At 59.3% G+C, this 15,875-nt stretch overlaps 2 protein-coding genes across 9 annotated transcripts in view; one reads left to right on the top strand and one right to left on the bottom strand.

The window, feature by feature from the left end:
• The window catches only part of MMEL1 (membrane metalloendopeptidase like 1), a 37,301-nt gene extending 30,166 nt beyond the window's left edge, over positions 1-7,135 (top strand). The window contains exons 12-24 of one of the 6 annotated variants that reach the window (XM_025285780.3): positions 232-368; positions 758-851; positions 2,127-2,255; positions 2,643-2,741; positions 3,178-3,261; positions 3,678-3,781; positions 4,063-4,121; positions 4,333-4,452; positions 4,913-5,046; positions 5,145-5,210; positions 5,794-5,889; positions 6,335-6,442; positions 6,515-7,135. In XM_025285780.3, coding sequence (XP_025141565.1) covers positions 232-368; positions 758-851; positions 2,127-2,255; positions 2,643-2,741; positions 3,178-3,261; positions 3,678-3,781; positions 4,063-4,121; positions 4,333-4,452; positions 4,913-5,046; positions 5,145-5,210; positions 5,794-5,889; positions 6,335-6,418 — 1,206 coding nt within the window. In that variant the 3' untranslated portion in view covers positions 6,419-6,442; positions 6,515-7,135. Of the gene's footprint in view, positions 1-231; positions 369-757; positions 852-2,126; positions 2,256-2,642; positions 2,742-3,177; positions 3,262-3,677; positions 3,782-4,062; positions 4,122-4,332; positions 4,453-4,912; positions 5,047-5,144; positions 5,211-5,761; positions 5,890-6,334; positions 6,443-6,514 lie in introns of those variants that run through there. The other 5 variants (XM_025285777.3, XM_006044642.4, XM_044942885.2 and 2 more) reach the window with 5 other exon arrangements.
• An 814-nt stretch (positions 7,136-7,949) lies between these two features.
• On the bottom strand, positions 7,950-11,091 carry PRXL2B (peroxiredoxin like 2B). 3 transcript variants are annotated; one of them, XM_025285783.2, is made up of 7 exons: positions 10,916-11,091; positions 10,512-10,683; positions 9,773-9,824; positions 9,154-9,217; positions 8,998-9,073; positions 8,586-8,704; positions 7,950-8,093 (listed from the first exon to the last, which is right to left on the bottom strand). In XM_025285783.2, exons 1-7 carry the CDS (start codon positions 10,976-10,978, stop codon positions 8,067-8,069), a joined length of 573 nt encoding a protein of 190 aa, XP_025141568.1. In that variant the 5' UTR covers positions 10,979-11,091; the 3' UTR covers positions 7,950-8,066. The 3 variants fall into 3 exon arrangements, with proteins under 3 accessions (XP_025141568.1, XP_025141567.1, XP_025141566.1); XM_025285782.2 differs by having other exon boundaries at positions 10,512-10,689; positions 10,916-11,090; XM_025285781.2 differs by having other exon boundaries at positions 10,512-10,716; positions 10,916-11,084.
• Positions 11,092-15,875: the final 4,784 nt, after the last annotated feature.

The following is a 15,875-nucleotide window of genomic DNA, read 5'->3' as shown; positions in this document are numbered from 1 at the left end:
CCAGGCAAGAATACTGGAGTGGATTGCCATTCCCTTCTTCAGGGAATCTTCTTGACTCAGGGATCAAACCCAGGTCTCCCTCATTGCAGGCAGATTCTTTACCATCTGAGCCACCAGGAAACCTACCTTCTCCACCAGAATACTCTCTGGTAGGGGTGGGTTTCTTGCATGCCTAAGAACTGTGTCTACCTTTCCACCTCTCCTTCTTTCTCCCCATCCCTCTGTCCCCAGGGATTTAACTGGACTCTCTTCATACAATCCGTGCTATCCTCTGTCAAAATTGATCTGCTGCCTAATGAAGAAGTGGTGGTCTATGGCATCCCCTACCTCCAGAATCTTGAAGGCATCATCGATGTCTACTCACCCAGGTAGGGCCAAGGAAGGCCCCAAGAGGCCTCGGCATCTTTCCCCCACTCTCTCCTCCTCCCTAACAGCTCCTCCTCTCAGGAAAGGACCCAATAAAGCATCACTCTGAGGCATGAGGGACATGATGGGGGTAAATGTTCGTGGCCAGTGGAACTTTATATTAGAGATGCAAACCCCTCCTTGAGGCATCCAGGGGCAGGCACTTAGCAAAGCGCACTTAGCAAAGACAAAAGAAGAAATAGAAAATGGGGGTCATCTTGGATGTTTCCTCCACGACCCTGAACTCCCTGCTTGGTGTGGAGCCTGCTGTCCAAGGGCCGGAAACCTCATCCTCTCCCTGGGCAAGCACCACCCACCTGTTCCATCCACTTCCCTGTGCCTCCTATCCTAGGACCATGCAGAACTACCTGATTTGGCGCCTGGTGCTGGACCGCATCAGCAGCCTGAGCCAGCGGTTTAAGGAAGCGCGTGCAAGCTACCGCAAGGTGAGTGACACCCCACCTCTGTGGCTCTCCCCATATGCCAAACCTGGCCTGCCACTTGTCCCTTTATGACACTGACCACGTGCCATGGGCCAAGCACCAAAGTCCACCCTGGGGTCAGAGCCATGATTGAGGCTAATGAGACACTGGTCCTCTTGGGCCAGCTGAACAAACCTTGATCTGCCCTTTAAAACCAGCCAGTAAGATGCAAAGGGAGGGGATGAGGGCAGGGAGGGCCTCTCCTTTAGACAGTAGAGACCTTCAGGCAAGATGACCCAGGCATGAAAAGACTGCAGCCAGATTCCCCAGGAGCAGAAACAGCCAGTGCAGAGGTCTTGGGGCAGCAATCCCAGGGTCACATGGGGGAAGCAGGGAGATGAGGTGGGGGACCGGCAATTGTGGGCCAGAGCAGCTCTCAGGTTCCACAGGCACTGAGAGCCCCGGGGGTGTTAAGAGTGGTAGCCAGGTTGGGGCAGTCAAGCTGGAGACACTAGCAGCCAAGCTGGGGAAGAGAGTGGAGCCTGAAGCTCAGTGGAGAGAGGCTGAGTCAGAGTGCTTTGGGGTCAAGAGACCCCACAACCCTGAACTGTGGGGCCAGATGCGGGGCCAGAGCTCCAGGCTGGCCGGAACTCGGGGCCGGAAATCTGATGGGGGAAACGTTTCCATCTTGTGCTCTGTGTCCCCAAAGACAGCAAACATTCTCACCGCCACTTTGGAGATTGGAAAAGTATAGTCAGGCAGTTCCCTGGTGGCTTAGACGGTAAAGAATTTGCCCACAATGTGGGATACCCAGGTTGAGTCCCTGGGTCAGGAAGATTCCTCTGGAGAAGGAAATGGCAACCCACTCCAGTATTCTTGCCAAGAGAATCCCATGGACAGAGGAGCTTGGTGGGCTGTGCCGTGTCCCCAAGGACCACAGGCATTCTCATCGTCACTATGGAGATGGGAAAACGGAGCCCCAGGCAGCTGGCAGCTCACGGTTGAGCTAGACAAGGCCTCCAAGGTCAATGCCACCCTGTGCTTTGGGTGGGGCTGGACTCCTGGAGAGCAAATAATCAGGCCAGGGACAGGGGACAAGGAGGGCCCCTGGCCTCCATGGGCCAGCCTGTGCCGGGAGCCCCACCCTCCAAACCACACACTGTCTTCCCACCCCTGGGGGTCAGGGTTCAAAGGGAGTGTCTGAGTTCCCCCATGTACCCCACTGGTCCCTGGGCACCCTGGGGCCGAGGCCAGAGAAGTAGGTTTTGGTAAACGTGATGACGACATGAACCATGCCAGGCACTCTATGGCACGACGGTGGAGGAGGTTCGCTGGCGGGAGTGCGTCAGCTATGTCAACAGCAACATGGAGAGCGCCGTGGGCTCGCTCTATGTCAAGGAGGCCTTCTCTGGTGACAGCAAGGACGTGGTGGGTGCTCCACGACCTGCCCTGGGCCCAGTGCAGCCTCCCTGCAGGGACCTCCTGGCCCCTGGTCAGGGGGTCCTGCTTGTCCAGCAGCGCCTGTGCATACTGGGGAGCACGTGTTTGCCCCAGTGCCCTGTCACACATGGGGATTCGGGGAAGTTGTGCCCCCCATAGGACCCCTGCTGGCCTGCCTGGGAGGGGGGAGAAGTTGTACAAGGCATGAGTCCAGGGCCCGGCAAGCCCCTGCCCAGGAGGTTGGAAGGTCCACCCTGGACAAAGCGCCCAGGGGGTTGGATCCCACCCCAAATCCCCTCCACATTCAGAGGTACCAGCCCCCTGCAGAGACCCAGTGCTGGGCCCCCTAGACACCAGGGCCATGCACTCCTGCAGGTCAAAGAGCTCATTGACAAGGTGCGGGCAGTGTTCGTGGACACTCTGGATGAGCTGAGCTGGATGGATGAGTCATCCAAGAAGAAGGCCCAGGAGAAGGTGGGAAGGAGGCCAGGGAGGGCGGCCCCAGTGTGAGGGCCATGGAGTGACCATTACCACACCCACTTCAGAGAGAGGGCAATGAGCAGGGGGTGGGGCTCGCTCAGGAAGGGGCTTTGGACAGAGATGAGGCACCCCCAGCAAGGGGGGAGTGGGACGGCCACAGCTGCAAGGAGCAGGGGTCCCTGTGGGCCCGTGTGACAGAGGGCAGCGTGGCAACTCGGCCCTATCCCCACCCCAGACCCTGGCTGGCAGCTGGATGAAGGTCAGTGGTGAAGGTCGGTCTCCAGTCAAGCCCTTTCAACGTTCTGTCCCCATTAGCCTCCCCCCAGCCTGCAAGGAAAGCCAAGTCCCTTAGTCCCTAACCCAAATGGTAGGGACAGAACCAGGATGCCCATGGCAGGGTGGGCATGGATTGGCCCCCTCTCCTCCCCAGGCCATGAACATCCGGGAGCAGATTGGGTACCCTGACTACATCCTGGAGGAGGGGAACAAACATCTGGATGAGGAGTATTCCAACGTGCGTGTTCCAGTGGGGCCCCCCAGTCCACCCCTAGTCCAGGGGCCCTTGAGAGCCCCACCTGTCCCCTCGCCCCAGCCCAACCTGCCCCTGAACCAGCCCAGGGGACCTTCGTTCCTCAACTACCAGGGGTGGACCCCTCCTAACTTAGTCATCTGGCCATGTGCCAGGGCTCCAGCATCACCTTCCGTTACCAGTGAGGAAACTGAGGCCAGGAGGGTCTCGGATCTTGCCCAGTAAACACACAGAGAGCCAAGGTTGGCCCTTAGTCCACCTGCACTCAGAGCCTGTGAGCCACGGGCAGGACTGCCTGGCGAGTCCTGAGGCCAGTCTGCAGCCGTCCTTGACCTCCCTTCCCCGCCAGCCTCTCAAGGACCCCGCACACATGTCCAGAAATGATCACCTCTCTCCTATAGCTGAACTTCTCAGAGCACCTGTACTTTGAGAACGGACTGCAGAATCTGAAGGCTGGCGCCCAGCGGAGCCTCAAGAAGCTTAGGGAGAAGGTGGACCAGAACCTGTGAGTGGGGATGGTGTGTGGTGGGGGATGGGCCAGATGCCAGGCCAGCTGGGGAGGGCAGTGGTCTGACTCCGAGCCCCTTGTGCCTGCCCTCTGTTTGTGGGGCTCCAGGAAGAAACCAGGTGTTCAGACTGGCCCAGACCCAGCCCTGGCCATTGGCAGTGCTGGACCCGTGACGTGACCACTGTGCATACGTCAGAGTGGGCTTTGGTCAGCCAAGTAGAGGGGCCTGGAGTTAAGGCCCAGAACTGGGCTCTGAACGATGCACCTGTCTTCCACAGCTGGATCATCGGGGCTGCCGTGGTGAATGCCTTCTACTCTCCAAACCGAAACCAGATTGGTACGTTCCCTCTCCACCCTGCTCCTCTAGTCCTGCCCTCCCGCCTTCTGAGCCTTGGTTTTCTCCTCTGTAAAATGAGGGGGTCATAACCTCTACCTCCCCAGCCATGGAGTTAAATGGCAGGACCCCTCTATGTGCCCGCCCAGAGCCCAGCACACAGGTGTGCTCACCTAAAGCTTACTCTATCTCCCCCACCCCCCACCCCCCACAGTGTTCCCCGCTGGGATCCTGCAGCCCCCTTTTTTCAGCAAGGAGCAGCCTCAAGCCTTGAACTTCGGGGGCATCGGGATGGTCATCGGGCACGAGATCACCCACGGCTTTGACGACAATGGTGGGGGGCTGCCCGGGGCGCCGAGCCGCACCTCCAGTCACACACTCACTCCTCCCACCACTGCCTGGGGGACCCCCCACAACCTGCTTCCAGGGGCCTCAAGCTGCTACCCAGGGAGGCTGGCCTTCCCCTAGGGCTGGCCCACCCAGACCTTCTGAGGGCAGCCCCGGACCCCCAGAGTGCATGCATTCCCTCCCTGGGGTTTGGAAAGTTTGGACATCATAGCAAGGGTCACTAGTCACTAGTCTCCTGAGAGAGACCCCAGGCCCTGACCTTGGGGGTGGCATGGACGCCACAGAAGCCTTCTGTCCCCCAGGGCCTGAGCAGCCCCCACCTGGGGCCCATTCTCTGCTCATGTGGCTCCAGACTTGGGGATTTCAGGAGGGCGTGGGGGTGAGGCTGGCGCTGGGCAGGCTGGGGATCATGGGTAGCCTACCCCTCCCCTAACCTCCCCGTTCAGGCCGGAACTTCGACAAGAACGGGAACATGCTGGACTGGTGGAGCAACTTCTCTGCCCAGCACTTCAGGGAGCAGTCAGAGTGCATGGTCTACCAGTATGGCAACTATTCCTGGGACCTGGCTGATGACCAGAACGTGAGCGGCCACACCTGGACCATGCCACAGCCCTGGCCTGGGGGAGGGCGGAGGAGGGCAGCCCAGGTGCTCCGCCCTATCCTGTCTCCTGCCTGTAGGTGAATGGCTTCAGCACACTCGGGGAAAACATTGCCGACAATGGAGGGGTGCGGCAGGCATACAAGGTGGGTCCAAGTAGGGCCCCCCGGAGGAAGTGGAAGGGAGTGGTCAGGCCCAGGCAGGTACAGGCCCCTCAGTGTGGCAGGGACTGTCCCCTGCCCAAGCCCAGGTGTATCCTGGGGCCCTTCTTCATCTGACGGGGAGGCAGCAGAGCCCTGGGGGAGCCTGCTGGCCACAGGTGGGCAAGTACCATAACCACTTGGCCCTCACTTCACTCCACTCTTAGCTGAGGCCTCTGCACTCTGGGGAGACCACTGTCCATTGCCAAATAAGACAGTGACAGTCACTGCACAGCTTCCAGCCTCAGTGACACCCCTGCACTGACAGCCTTGGGCACTGGGTGTCAGGAGCTCATTTGTGGGGCAGGTTGCCTGGGCAGTGAGCCCCCACAGAGCCCAGCCAGGCTCTGTGCTCAGATGGTCCCTGGGGTGCTCAGAAGCTCCACGCTGCAGAGGCAGGACCCCCACAAGGGGAGGCCTGAGAGCCAGACCTCCATCCTGCCCCAAGCCAAGGAGCAGGAGTCCTGACCAGGCTGGTGCTGCCCCCGGGAGGGCAGGCCCTGGCCCAGCACCCGTTTGGTGCCTGCAGGCTTACCTGAAGTGGGTGGCAGAAGGTGGCAAGGACCAGCAGCTGCCAGGCCTGGAACTGACCTACCAGCAACTGTTCTTCATCAACTATGCACAGGTGGGAGTCAGTTCCCCACCCACACCCTCCCCACTTGCCCCCACACCCACCACTGGGAACTGGCTCCCACTTCCTATCCTTGGTGAGCCCTCACTACAGGGTGCCTCCAGGGACACTGTGGGCTGGCAAGCTGGGCAGAACCGGAACTAATGGGCCAAGAGGGCTTCCTGGAGGGAAAGGATGTCAGGGGAGCTGGAGCTGGGGAAGATTCAGATGTAGCTGTTGAGGGAAGGGGCAACCGGCTGCCTTCTCTCTCCCCACCCAAGGAGTAGGGGGTCCTGGCGTAACTCCTCTGTGCCTAGAGGAAGGAGACCACACTCCAGCACTGCCACAGCCCTAGGGGAGCCCCACCTCCCCGGGCCCTTGTTGGGACATGGCGGGGGTGGGGGGGGGCATTCCCTCTGGTCCTCCTTACCCCTGCATCCCACCCCCGCCCCTTCCCCAGTTCCGCAGCCACGCCCCTCATGCGCCCACAGGTGTGGTGCGGATCCTACCGGCCAGAGTTCGCCATCCAGTCCATCAAGACTGACGTCCACAGTCCCCTGAAGTACAGGCAAGTGACCCTGGCGTCCCCGTGCCCCACACCCAGGCCGGCGCTGTCTCAGGCCCCTCCGTCCACCCGCAGGGTGCTGGGCTCGCTGCAGAACCTGGGCGCCTTCGCAGACGCGTTCCACTGCACGAATGGCTCCCCCATGCACCCAAAGGTGCGATGCCGCGTCTGGTAGCCAAGGCCGAGCCGCGCTGCGCGGCCCACGCCCACCCGCCGCCCCGAGGCGTCCCATCCGCGCGGAGACAGTGCTGCCGGCGGGGACCCCACAGCCAGCAGCCGACCCACCCGCGCCGCACCAGGCCTCCGCACCGGGCCTAGACCGCAGCTGGCGCTTCAGACAACCGGAGGTGAGCGCCGCCCTGCCGGGCGCCGCCTCTGCGCCCGCCCGCGAGGGTCTACGCCGCCCACCGCAGCCCTGTAGACGCGGTTATCCGTCTTCTGCCCGCTCTTCAAAGCGTGTCCTCCTCAGATGTCCACGAGCTTCAGACTTTAGCTAAGTAAACGCTTTAAAGAAGCTGCTGCCTTGTCTGTGTAGCAGGGCCCAGGGCGAGCGGTCTGGGTGACAGTACCCGAGAAAGTGCCCCCTCTCCCGCTGCACCTGCCACTGAGAGCTGGAGGCCAAGTGGGACATGGCAGGGCGCTCCTGACAGACCCCAGGGTCCTTGTGCTGGATGCACAGCAGTGACCACGATGCCCCCAAATGCCCACCCATGCAGATGGTTCAAACAAGGTGGGGGGGGGCTCCTGACTCAGGGAGGAACTAAGGTGGGGGATGGGCAGAGGGGATGCAAGTTGCACCCCACTATCTGGATGTGGGGTTTTGTGTAACTGGAAGCTGGTGAGGGGTTAAAGCTTGTCACGTGTCCTGAGTTTTAAATGACCACACAGAGGCTGAGTGAGGGGGTTGGGTGACAGGGAGAACAGCTAGAAGGCCCCTGTGGTTGTTCAGACCCAGACCAGGGGACACGGCGGGGCTGCTGAGAAACTCATCTGGACTCAGATGAGAGGCCCTGAAGGCGGGCAGGACAGGAGTTCCGCTCTGTACCTGTCAACTTTGAGGCTGGTCACCCCCATGTGATGGAGCCTCAGGGAGCTAGACCTTGTCTAGGCAAGCCCCTCCCCCAGGAGGGCTTCCCTACAAGGCCTCGGCTGTCCAGCAGAGCTCCCTAGAACCCAACTAGCTCCCACCAGACATGAACTCTGACCCCGAGCCTTCCAGGTTGGGCTCCCACCTGGGGTGTTTCCTATCAGATGGAGCCCACCCCACCCTCGTCTCCCACACCCTGGGCCTGTTTGCAGACCCCTGACCTGCAGGCACCAAAGGCCCAGGGTCTCCAGAGAAACTGCCAGGGGCATGTCCACCACCACCAACCCACCAGGGAAAGTGACTCTCCTAGCGGGGAAAGTGAAGCCTCGGGACGCACAACCACCCGCCCGCCCGGATGAAACCATCAGTGATCAAGGCCCCGGCTGCTGAGCACAAGATTCGGAGGCAATGAAGAAACGCTGCCCAGAGACCACAATTTAATGCTCGTTGCTGCTCACAGACCAGGGCGTCCAGAGATTCTGGAGTCTGCTCACATCCAGCTCCCAGTGTGCCTGGGGCAGGCGACACCTCCTGGGACCTTCACCTCGAGCATGCCTCTTCATCGCACTGTGGAGGCAGCAGGAGCCCCATCAGGCCAGCCATGCCCCTGGGGCCAAGAGCCGCTCATCCCACCCTCCAGGGCCATAGACCCTCCAGGGGTGTCTAAGGCCCAAGTAGGAGAAGCATGTTGGACAGTCCCCTCCACGTGGGGCACAGAAGGTCGGCCACCCGAACCATGCTAATATGGGCTACAGTCACATGGGACAACCCCAGCCCTCGTAGGCTGAGAGGACAGGCCACTCCTCTTCTCTGCAGCCGCTGAGTGACCCCCTGTCCTCCAGAGAGGCCCTGCTGTGCCTGCCCGTACAGTCACCCTGCCCCTGGCCCATCACCACAAAGTGGGGCAGGCAACAGTGACATCCTGGGGCTGCCGTAGACACAGAATCACCTAAAGCCATCCAGGTCCAGCTCAAAGTCTGGCCACATCAAGCGCACAACCCTGGGGAGTTTGCGGGGGAGGCATTCTAAGTGCAGTGCCCACCCCAGGCCTGGGCTCACCTGGGGCGGCTCACTGGGGCCAACCTCTGCAGAGATGCCCAAGGCCTGCAGGATGCTCTCCAGTGGGGCATAGTCACCCGGGGACTTCTGGACAAAGTGCAGCAGCACTTTATCACCACCTGCAGCAGGTGGAGGTGGGGGTGGAATGGTCAGGGTGCCCCTATGCAGCCACCACCCCACCTGGTTATGGAGATGCATCAGCTGCTCTGGCCACACCCTGTACAGCTAAGAGGACACCGAGAGCTGGGCCACACTGCAAAGAGGGAAACTGTGATTAACAAGCCAGAGGGAGGGAGAGAGGAAGGGTCAGGGCAGAGTCAAGTTCAGCAAGACCTTCCCACCTAAGCATGTGGCCCTGCAATCCCCACCCCGTGACCACACATTAACCCCTGATGCCCGTGCCCTAGCCCACCTTTGGCAACCACCAGCAGCCCTCCGCTCTGCAGCAGATCCCCGGACAAATTCCCCTGGATGCCGACAGCCTTGGCCTGGAGGAGGGGAGCAGCCCAGGTAAGCCCTAGACAGAAGCCCTGCACCCCAGCCCCATACAACCCTGGCCCTCACAAACCTTGGCAGCCACTTCACGAACAGGCTTCCCCAGGGCAGCCGGCAGGATGCTCAAGCTGTTGTACCTGCCAAGACACAGCTGGCTCATGCAGGCTCTGACTCTGCACCAAAGACTGGGCCCCAGAGCCTGCCCCCGACCCTGACTCCACAAGACACACCCACCAGTTCCCACAAGCAAGCCCCACCCCAACTCTCCAGGGGCTCAGGGGACATGGGGCAGCCAGGCCAGCAACTGGCCCAGCCCCAGGAGCAGCAGCTGCCAGAGCCACGGGCTGGCAGGCCTGGGGCCCCACAGAGGGTATGGGGAGTGGGGACGGGGTGAGTCTGGGGATCTGGCTCAGCTGGCACCGCCAATCAGACAAGGCAGCCAGCCTGTAGCAAGGCACCCAAGGTGGTTGAGGGGCCCCTGACTGGTGCCCTAAGCCCAGGCCCCCGCTGCAGCCAGCTAGGGAGAAGTCCTGGGTGAGAAGCCTAACCTATAGCCCATAACAAACACAGGCACCCAAGAGAGACTGGTAGGGCTGACTGGAGCAGTGGATGCCCCCAGAGTCTGCTTGGCCAAGGAGAGGGTGGCAGGCAGAAGAAGAGGGGAGCAGTGAAGCCCGGAGCTCTCAGCTCACCGCTTGAAGCCCAGCTCCTTGTAAAACTGCTTGCTCTCGTCCAGGTAGAGCTCTGGAAAGCAGAGACCACAGTTGTGTGCCCCTGGACTGTCTTCCCTCCCCCACAAGCCCCCGCCCAGGGGGCTCACTCTCCTGCATCCGGCCCTCTGTTCACCCTTGGAGCCCAGCTCAGACACCCATGATCAGGAGAGGCAGAACAGGGCTGTGTCCCCACTGTTAAGAGGAAGGGCAGAGGCCCAGAGCGGGGGAAAAGGGAGGAGCAGGACTCTGTGAGGGCACATCACAGGTTGGAAAGAGAGGTGGGCCAGAGGGGTGGGGTGGGAGCCCGTGCAATCTGGGCTCTAGGCCCAGCCACTACTATTGGGCTTGTGGGGAAACTTCCGAGAAAGTTCAGGATCAGGCTCCTGGGGAGGTGGGAGGCTGGCAGAGGACACAGTAAAGACTTTTGGTCTTGATTCCAGGCTAGAGTCACCACTGAGCCCTCCACAGTGGGAGGAACATCATGGCTGGACAGGCAGGTAGGGGCCACAGCTGGAGGGGGCAGGGGAAGGTAGGAAGTACGAGAGGAGGGCAGGGGAGAGGATACAGGAGCATGTCAAAGCCGCTCCAGCAGAGAAGGGTCAGGGCTGGACCAAGAGGAGGCAGGCGAATGCCCTGAGTCTGAGGAGGAGAGGGGTCTCATGGCGGTTGGGCAGTTGAGGGGCCGGTGCTGGGGGAGGAGGGTGGGGAGCGCAGGCACCTCCCGCGAAGTAGCCACCATCCAGGAACTCCTGCAGGCCCAGGGCCTCTGGCCCCACGCCCACCAGGCGCACGCCGTGCTGATCCAGGAGCCCCTTGAGGTTGCTGAGGTCCCGGGCGATCCAGCGACACACCATGCAGCCGAAACGCCGCAAACCGGCCACCACGCACGCCTGCTCCTGCCACAGGTTCCGCAGCTCTACGGCCTGCGTGTAGGCGGGTAAGGAGCGCCCCCAGACCACGGCCTGCGAGCACGTCCACACCCCGAGCCCTGCGCCAGGGCCGCTCACGTCCAGCCAGGGCGCCTAGCTCCCCACCCCCACGGCCCCCCGCCCAGACGCTGGACTCGGATGCCGCTGCCAGGTGCCGGGGCGCACCCACCGCCCTGAGCCCGCCCGGCCTCACCTCCCCGGTGACCGCATGCTTCAGGACACACGCGCCAACGCGGGCAAGGTCCACGGTGCTCATGGCGCCGGCCGCCCCAGATCTCAGCCGCGAGCCCGGATCCCCACCAGCCGTCTCCGCCTACAGCCCAGCGCACTACTCGCCTCCACCGCGGGCACGCCCCAGACGTCGCCCCGCCCCACTATGGGCGTGCGCTGGCCCCGCTCAGCCCTGGGCACGCCCCCCCTACAACCCCGCTCCGCCCTGGCCCCGCCCATTGCAGCGGTTCGTATGCAAAATAGCCCCTGTATTTTGTGTCTACCGCCATACCATCCTGAACGCGCCCGATGTCTTCTGATCTCGGATGCTAAGCAGGGTCGGGCCTGCTTAGTACTTGTTAGTGTTTAGATTTTGTACATGCGTGAGCCCGCCAGCCAAAGATGCTACTGGTAGCGGGCGGAGCTTGGCAACCGGGCCGCAGGCACGCGACCCGCCGGAGTAGAGTGCTGCGACCTGCCCAGAGCAGCGGGCTCGATCCTGGTGTGCGGGAAGATAAGGGGCGGAGCGGCCAGGGTCCTGGGATTCCGGTGGGGTCCCATCTGGTGGAGGAGCCCGAGGGTAGCCCGAGGGCCTAGCTTTTCCGTGGTCTAAAAAGACCAAGATAAAACGTATCTTGAAAGTCCATGACAGTGCAGCGTTTTCTGAGTTACACGTCCGTGTTGGCTTTCATCATAAAGTACCGTCCATTATCATGCCAGCTAAACATCTGCTTTAACCCCCAAACTTTGGGTAAAATAGACCTGAAAGAAACAACAGCAGTTTGCTAGGTGCCTTGTGAATTTCTCATTCCTCGCGACAGCCTTGCGACGCCTTCCAGTACGGCTCACTTTTAGCAGCGAGGGTCCTTAGCACGGAGGCTGAGAGGCGGAGCCAAGGCAAGCCGGACAGCGGAGTCTCACCTGGGTGTCCCCTGACCCCCGCGGAGAGTCTGCGGTTTCTGGCCGCTCCAGGCCCCAGACGGCTGGAAAAGGAAGCCACAGCCAGCAGCCTACCTGGGGTTTGGGAAGAGGGGCACCCCCTCTTGCTACCTCACTGTATTCCACAGGGCCCCCAATAGGGGGAACACGAAGGCCCAAGATGGCTGCTGCTGCCTCCAGCCTGCCGCTGGGCCTGGAAGGATGAGGGTGCTGGGGTGGCTGGAAGTCCAGGCCCCAAAATTGAGTTACTATGTCAAAAAGAGAAGGATTTCATTTCCTGGGTATTGAAGGCAGGAAGGAAAGGCCATGCAGAGACTAACAGGTAAGAATACTGGAGTGGGTTGTCATGCCCTCCTCCAGGGGATCTTCCCAACCCAGAGATCAAACCCAGGTCTCCCGAATTGTAGTCGGATTCTTTACCATCTGAGCCACCAGGGAACTGTTACAGTAAGACAATCCAATTTGCAGAGATTTGAACAAATCCTTCAAACCCGAGAAGATGCATAGAGAGCACCAGCAAAGCGGTGCAACATCATGAGTCAACAGGGAAACCCAAACTGAAACCAACGGAACAGCCAAGATTAATGTCTGACCAAATGCTGAGGAGCACACAGAGCCATTGGGAATCTCAACACTCCCAGGGATGAATGGAACATGGAACAGCCACTTTGGGCCACAGATTGGCAAGTTGTTACGAACTTATACACACCTAACACAGGACCGGGCAATTCCCCTCCTGGGTAAATAAGGAAGAGAAATGAGAAGACATGTCCACACCAGAGGGCTTCCCAGGTGGTCCTAGTGGTAAAGAACCCGTCGGCCGATGCAGGAGACCTGAGACGCTTGTTTGATCCCTGGGTCGGGAAGATCCCCTGGAGGAGGGCATGACAACCCACTTCAGTATTCTTGCCTGGAGGTTCCCAAGGACGGAGGAGGCTGGAGGGCAACATACAGTCCATAGGGTGGCAGAGTCAGACACAACTGAAGCGACATAGCCCGCACACACGTCCACATCAGAACTTGTTTACAGAAGTTCAGAGCAGCTTTCCCAGTAATCACCAAGAGCCAGAAACCACCCAGATGGATGAGTAGACACAAAGCGTGGCATATTCGTACAATGGGACCCTACTCAGCAATAAGATAATGAATCTTAGTGCACACAGCATCAGAGGAACCCTGCAGTCACTATGCTGAGTGAAGAGCCAGGCTGCATGACTGAACTGATGTGAAATCTGGGAGCAGGCAGACATCACCACAAGTAACAGAGATCAGGGATGCTTGGATGGGGCTGGGGCCTGCCTGGAAGGTGGGCGGGACTAATAGTGAGGGCTGCCATGGCAACGTACCTGAGTCTGGAGGGTTTAAACAAGAAAAAATCATTTCTCACAGGTCTGGAAGCTGGAGGTCTGAGATCAAGGTGTCCAGGGTCAGCCTGAGGCCTCCCTCCTTGGCTCGCAGATGGCTGTCTTCTTGCCACATCCTCACCCACATCCCCCATGTCTCTCTTCTTAGGAGGACACCAGTCCCCTGGGACCAGCGCCCCTCCCTTCTACCCACCTCCTGAGAGCCTGTCTCCAGACACAGCCACGCTGGGAGTAAGCACTTCAACACATGAATCCAGAGTAGATGGGACTCAGGGCAAACAGACACGGAGCAGAATGCAATTCCCGAGGGCCACGAGCTTTCTCCCTCGTTCAGTGCTGTCTGTGTCCCCAGCACCTGGCACTGAGCAGAGACTCAGAACAAACCCAATGGGTAACAGTGAGGCCGAGGATAGCTGCTTGCCCACCTCGTTGCTCTCCCAATGAACAGAACAACAGCACAGCCAGTGCCCGCAAAGACACGTCAACCAGGTCTGACCGAAGACGGAACACAATCGCAGTCAGGCCACAGAAGTGACCCTGCTGATGCAGTGACTGCTGCTCCTTCCTGCCTCAGCCTCAGCTCCAGCCTCGCTCCACCTGCTCAGCGGGATGTACTGAGATGCTCCATCATCGACTTACCCTGTCCCTGACAGTGAAACCTATCAGAGCCTCTGGGGCTCCCAGGCACAAAAGCCTTTCTGTGTGCACCATTTCTTGTTTGTAAGGAATAGACTCCAGCCTCTATGACCTTCCCTGAGTTCCAAAGAGCAGATTCAGACAGTTGCTAATCAGGGAAGGAAGGGGACAATGGAGGAGAGCAACTGAGGCCAGATTAAAGGAGTGCAGGCCCTGCCCACACCCTGATCCTTAGCAATCCCACCCCTGAACCATTGCTGTAAACTCCTCATCAAATCCCCCGGGTGGGGACACCGTTTTTCAGGGAAGGCACCCACCATGGGCCCCTTTGCCTGATAAAGCTTCTGGATCTGGGGATGGGGGATGGAGGGATGGGAGTATGGGGGAGGGGGAAGGGCTGCCACAGACAACCTCCACTTTCTCCTCTATCCTCTTCTGCAGGCTGTGAGTTTTGGGAACTGCATGTTTCACTTTTACGAGAAAAAGGCTGATGAGGACATGGATTAACATTCACTGCTGGTCAAGGCCACGTGACCAGGACACCCCTGGGAGCCCCATACTGTCCCCAGAAGGAAGCCTTTTCAAGTATTCCTTGCCTGCTGCACCCCCCACCCCCCACCCTCCACAACGGGCCCTCACTCCTCCGCGCTGGACTGTGGGATTCAGAAATGAATCAGGTCTAGTCCTGCCCCCAGGGCCCATTTCCAGCACTCCATACACTCACGTGGCACAGCAGAGCTAGTCACCTTTGTCACCAAAAGGTGGAAGACACCCAGGAATCCAGCCACGGAGGAATGGCACCCCCATACAAGGGAGGGTTATTCATCCAGAAGAAGGGATAGAGCTCTGGCACTCGCCACAGTGTGGATGAACCTTGAGGACATGATGCTATGTGACAAGCTGACGTCGTGACCAGCACCGAATGACTCCAGTCACGTGAGCGTCTAGAGCAGCCAAGTCCACAGAGACAGCAGGTGAAGAGGGGGAAGGGGAGTGAGTGCTCAATGGGGACAGAGTTTCTATGGAGATGATGAGAAAGTTCTGGAGACAGTGCTGATGGCTGCACAACAATATTTATATCCTTAAGGTCGCAGAATTACACACTTAGAAATGGCTAAGGTGGTAACTTAAAGTATGTATGTATGTTTTATCACAATCTGAAATTAATGATTCAATAACGTTTTGTTTGCAAAGAAAGCAAGAGTGATCCTCGCGGTTTTGGAATATTCTGTATCTGGACCCAATCAGCACCCCCAATCTGATCCCTGTACTATAGTTGGTCCCCCCATCCCCGACCGTGCCATGCAGCATGCAAGACCAGGGGTCAAACCCACGCCCCCTCACCCCTGCAATGAAAGCATGGATTCTTAACCACTGGCCGGCCAGGGAAGTCCCCCTGCACTAACATTTTGTGAGGTGTTACTGATGGTGAAGGGTGCATGAGCTCCTTCGTGTTGTTTCACACAATTCCCTGTGAATTATCTCCAAACAAAACGTTCAACTAAAAGAATATAAATAAAAAGGAAGCATGTGAACTAAAGGTCTGCACGCTACGTGCAGGAAGAGTTGGCCAGTTGGCCAGGCTCCTGGGCTGTAGACCCTGCATCTTTGAGGTGCCACCCTGGGGTGTTGCTCCAGCTTCCTTCCTTGGACAGAAAAAGGAACCACTGCCTCCAGGAGGTGATGCTGGAGGGTGGGGCCCCGGGGCCTGGGAGCTGGTGTTGTCCACCTTCAGGAGCTATGGTTTCCTTTTTAAATGTGAACCATGATCATGTCCTTCCCCCAAACTGTTATCAGGACATTAAAAAGATGCTCACCCCAGCCTGTCTCCTTTGTTTCAATGTGGTCACGGGCTTCATTTCACAAAGAAAACCTGGGACATGAGGGGAATGTTGTCTGGCCACAGCCTGGTGAGAGGCTCCCTACCCCCAACTCATGGGTTCTTGCCCTTTTGAGCAGCACTTGTGAGGCAGCCCTGAGTCTCCACCACCTGTGACATGGACG

The sequence above is a fragment of the Bubalus bubalis genome, chromosome 5, assembly GCF_019923935.1.
Source record: "Bubalus bubalis isolate 160015118507 breed Murrah chromosome 5, NDDB_SH_1, whole genome shotgun sequence".
Taxonomy (NCBI): Eukaryota; Metazoa; Chordata; class Mammalia; order Artiodactyla; family Bovidae; genus Bubalus; species Bubalus bubalis.
Note: the sequence above shows the minus strand (reverse complement) of the source record. Positions and strands in the feature narration are given on the sequence as shown.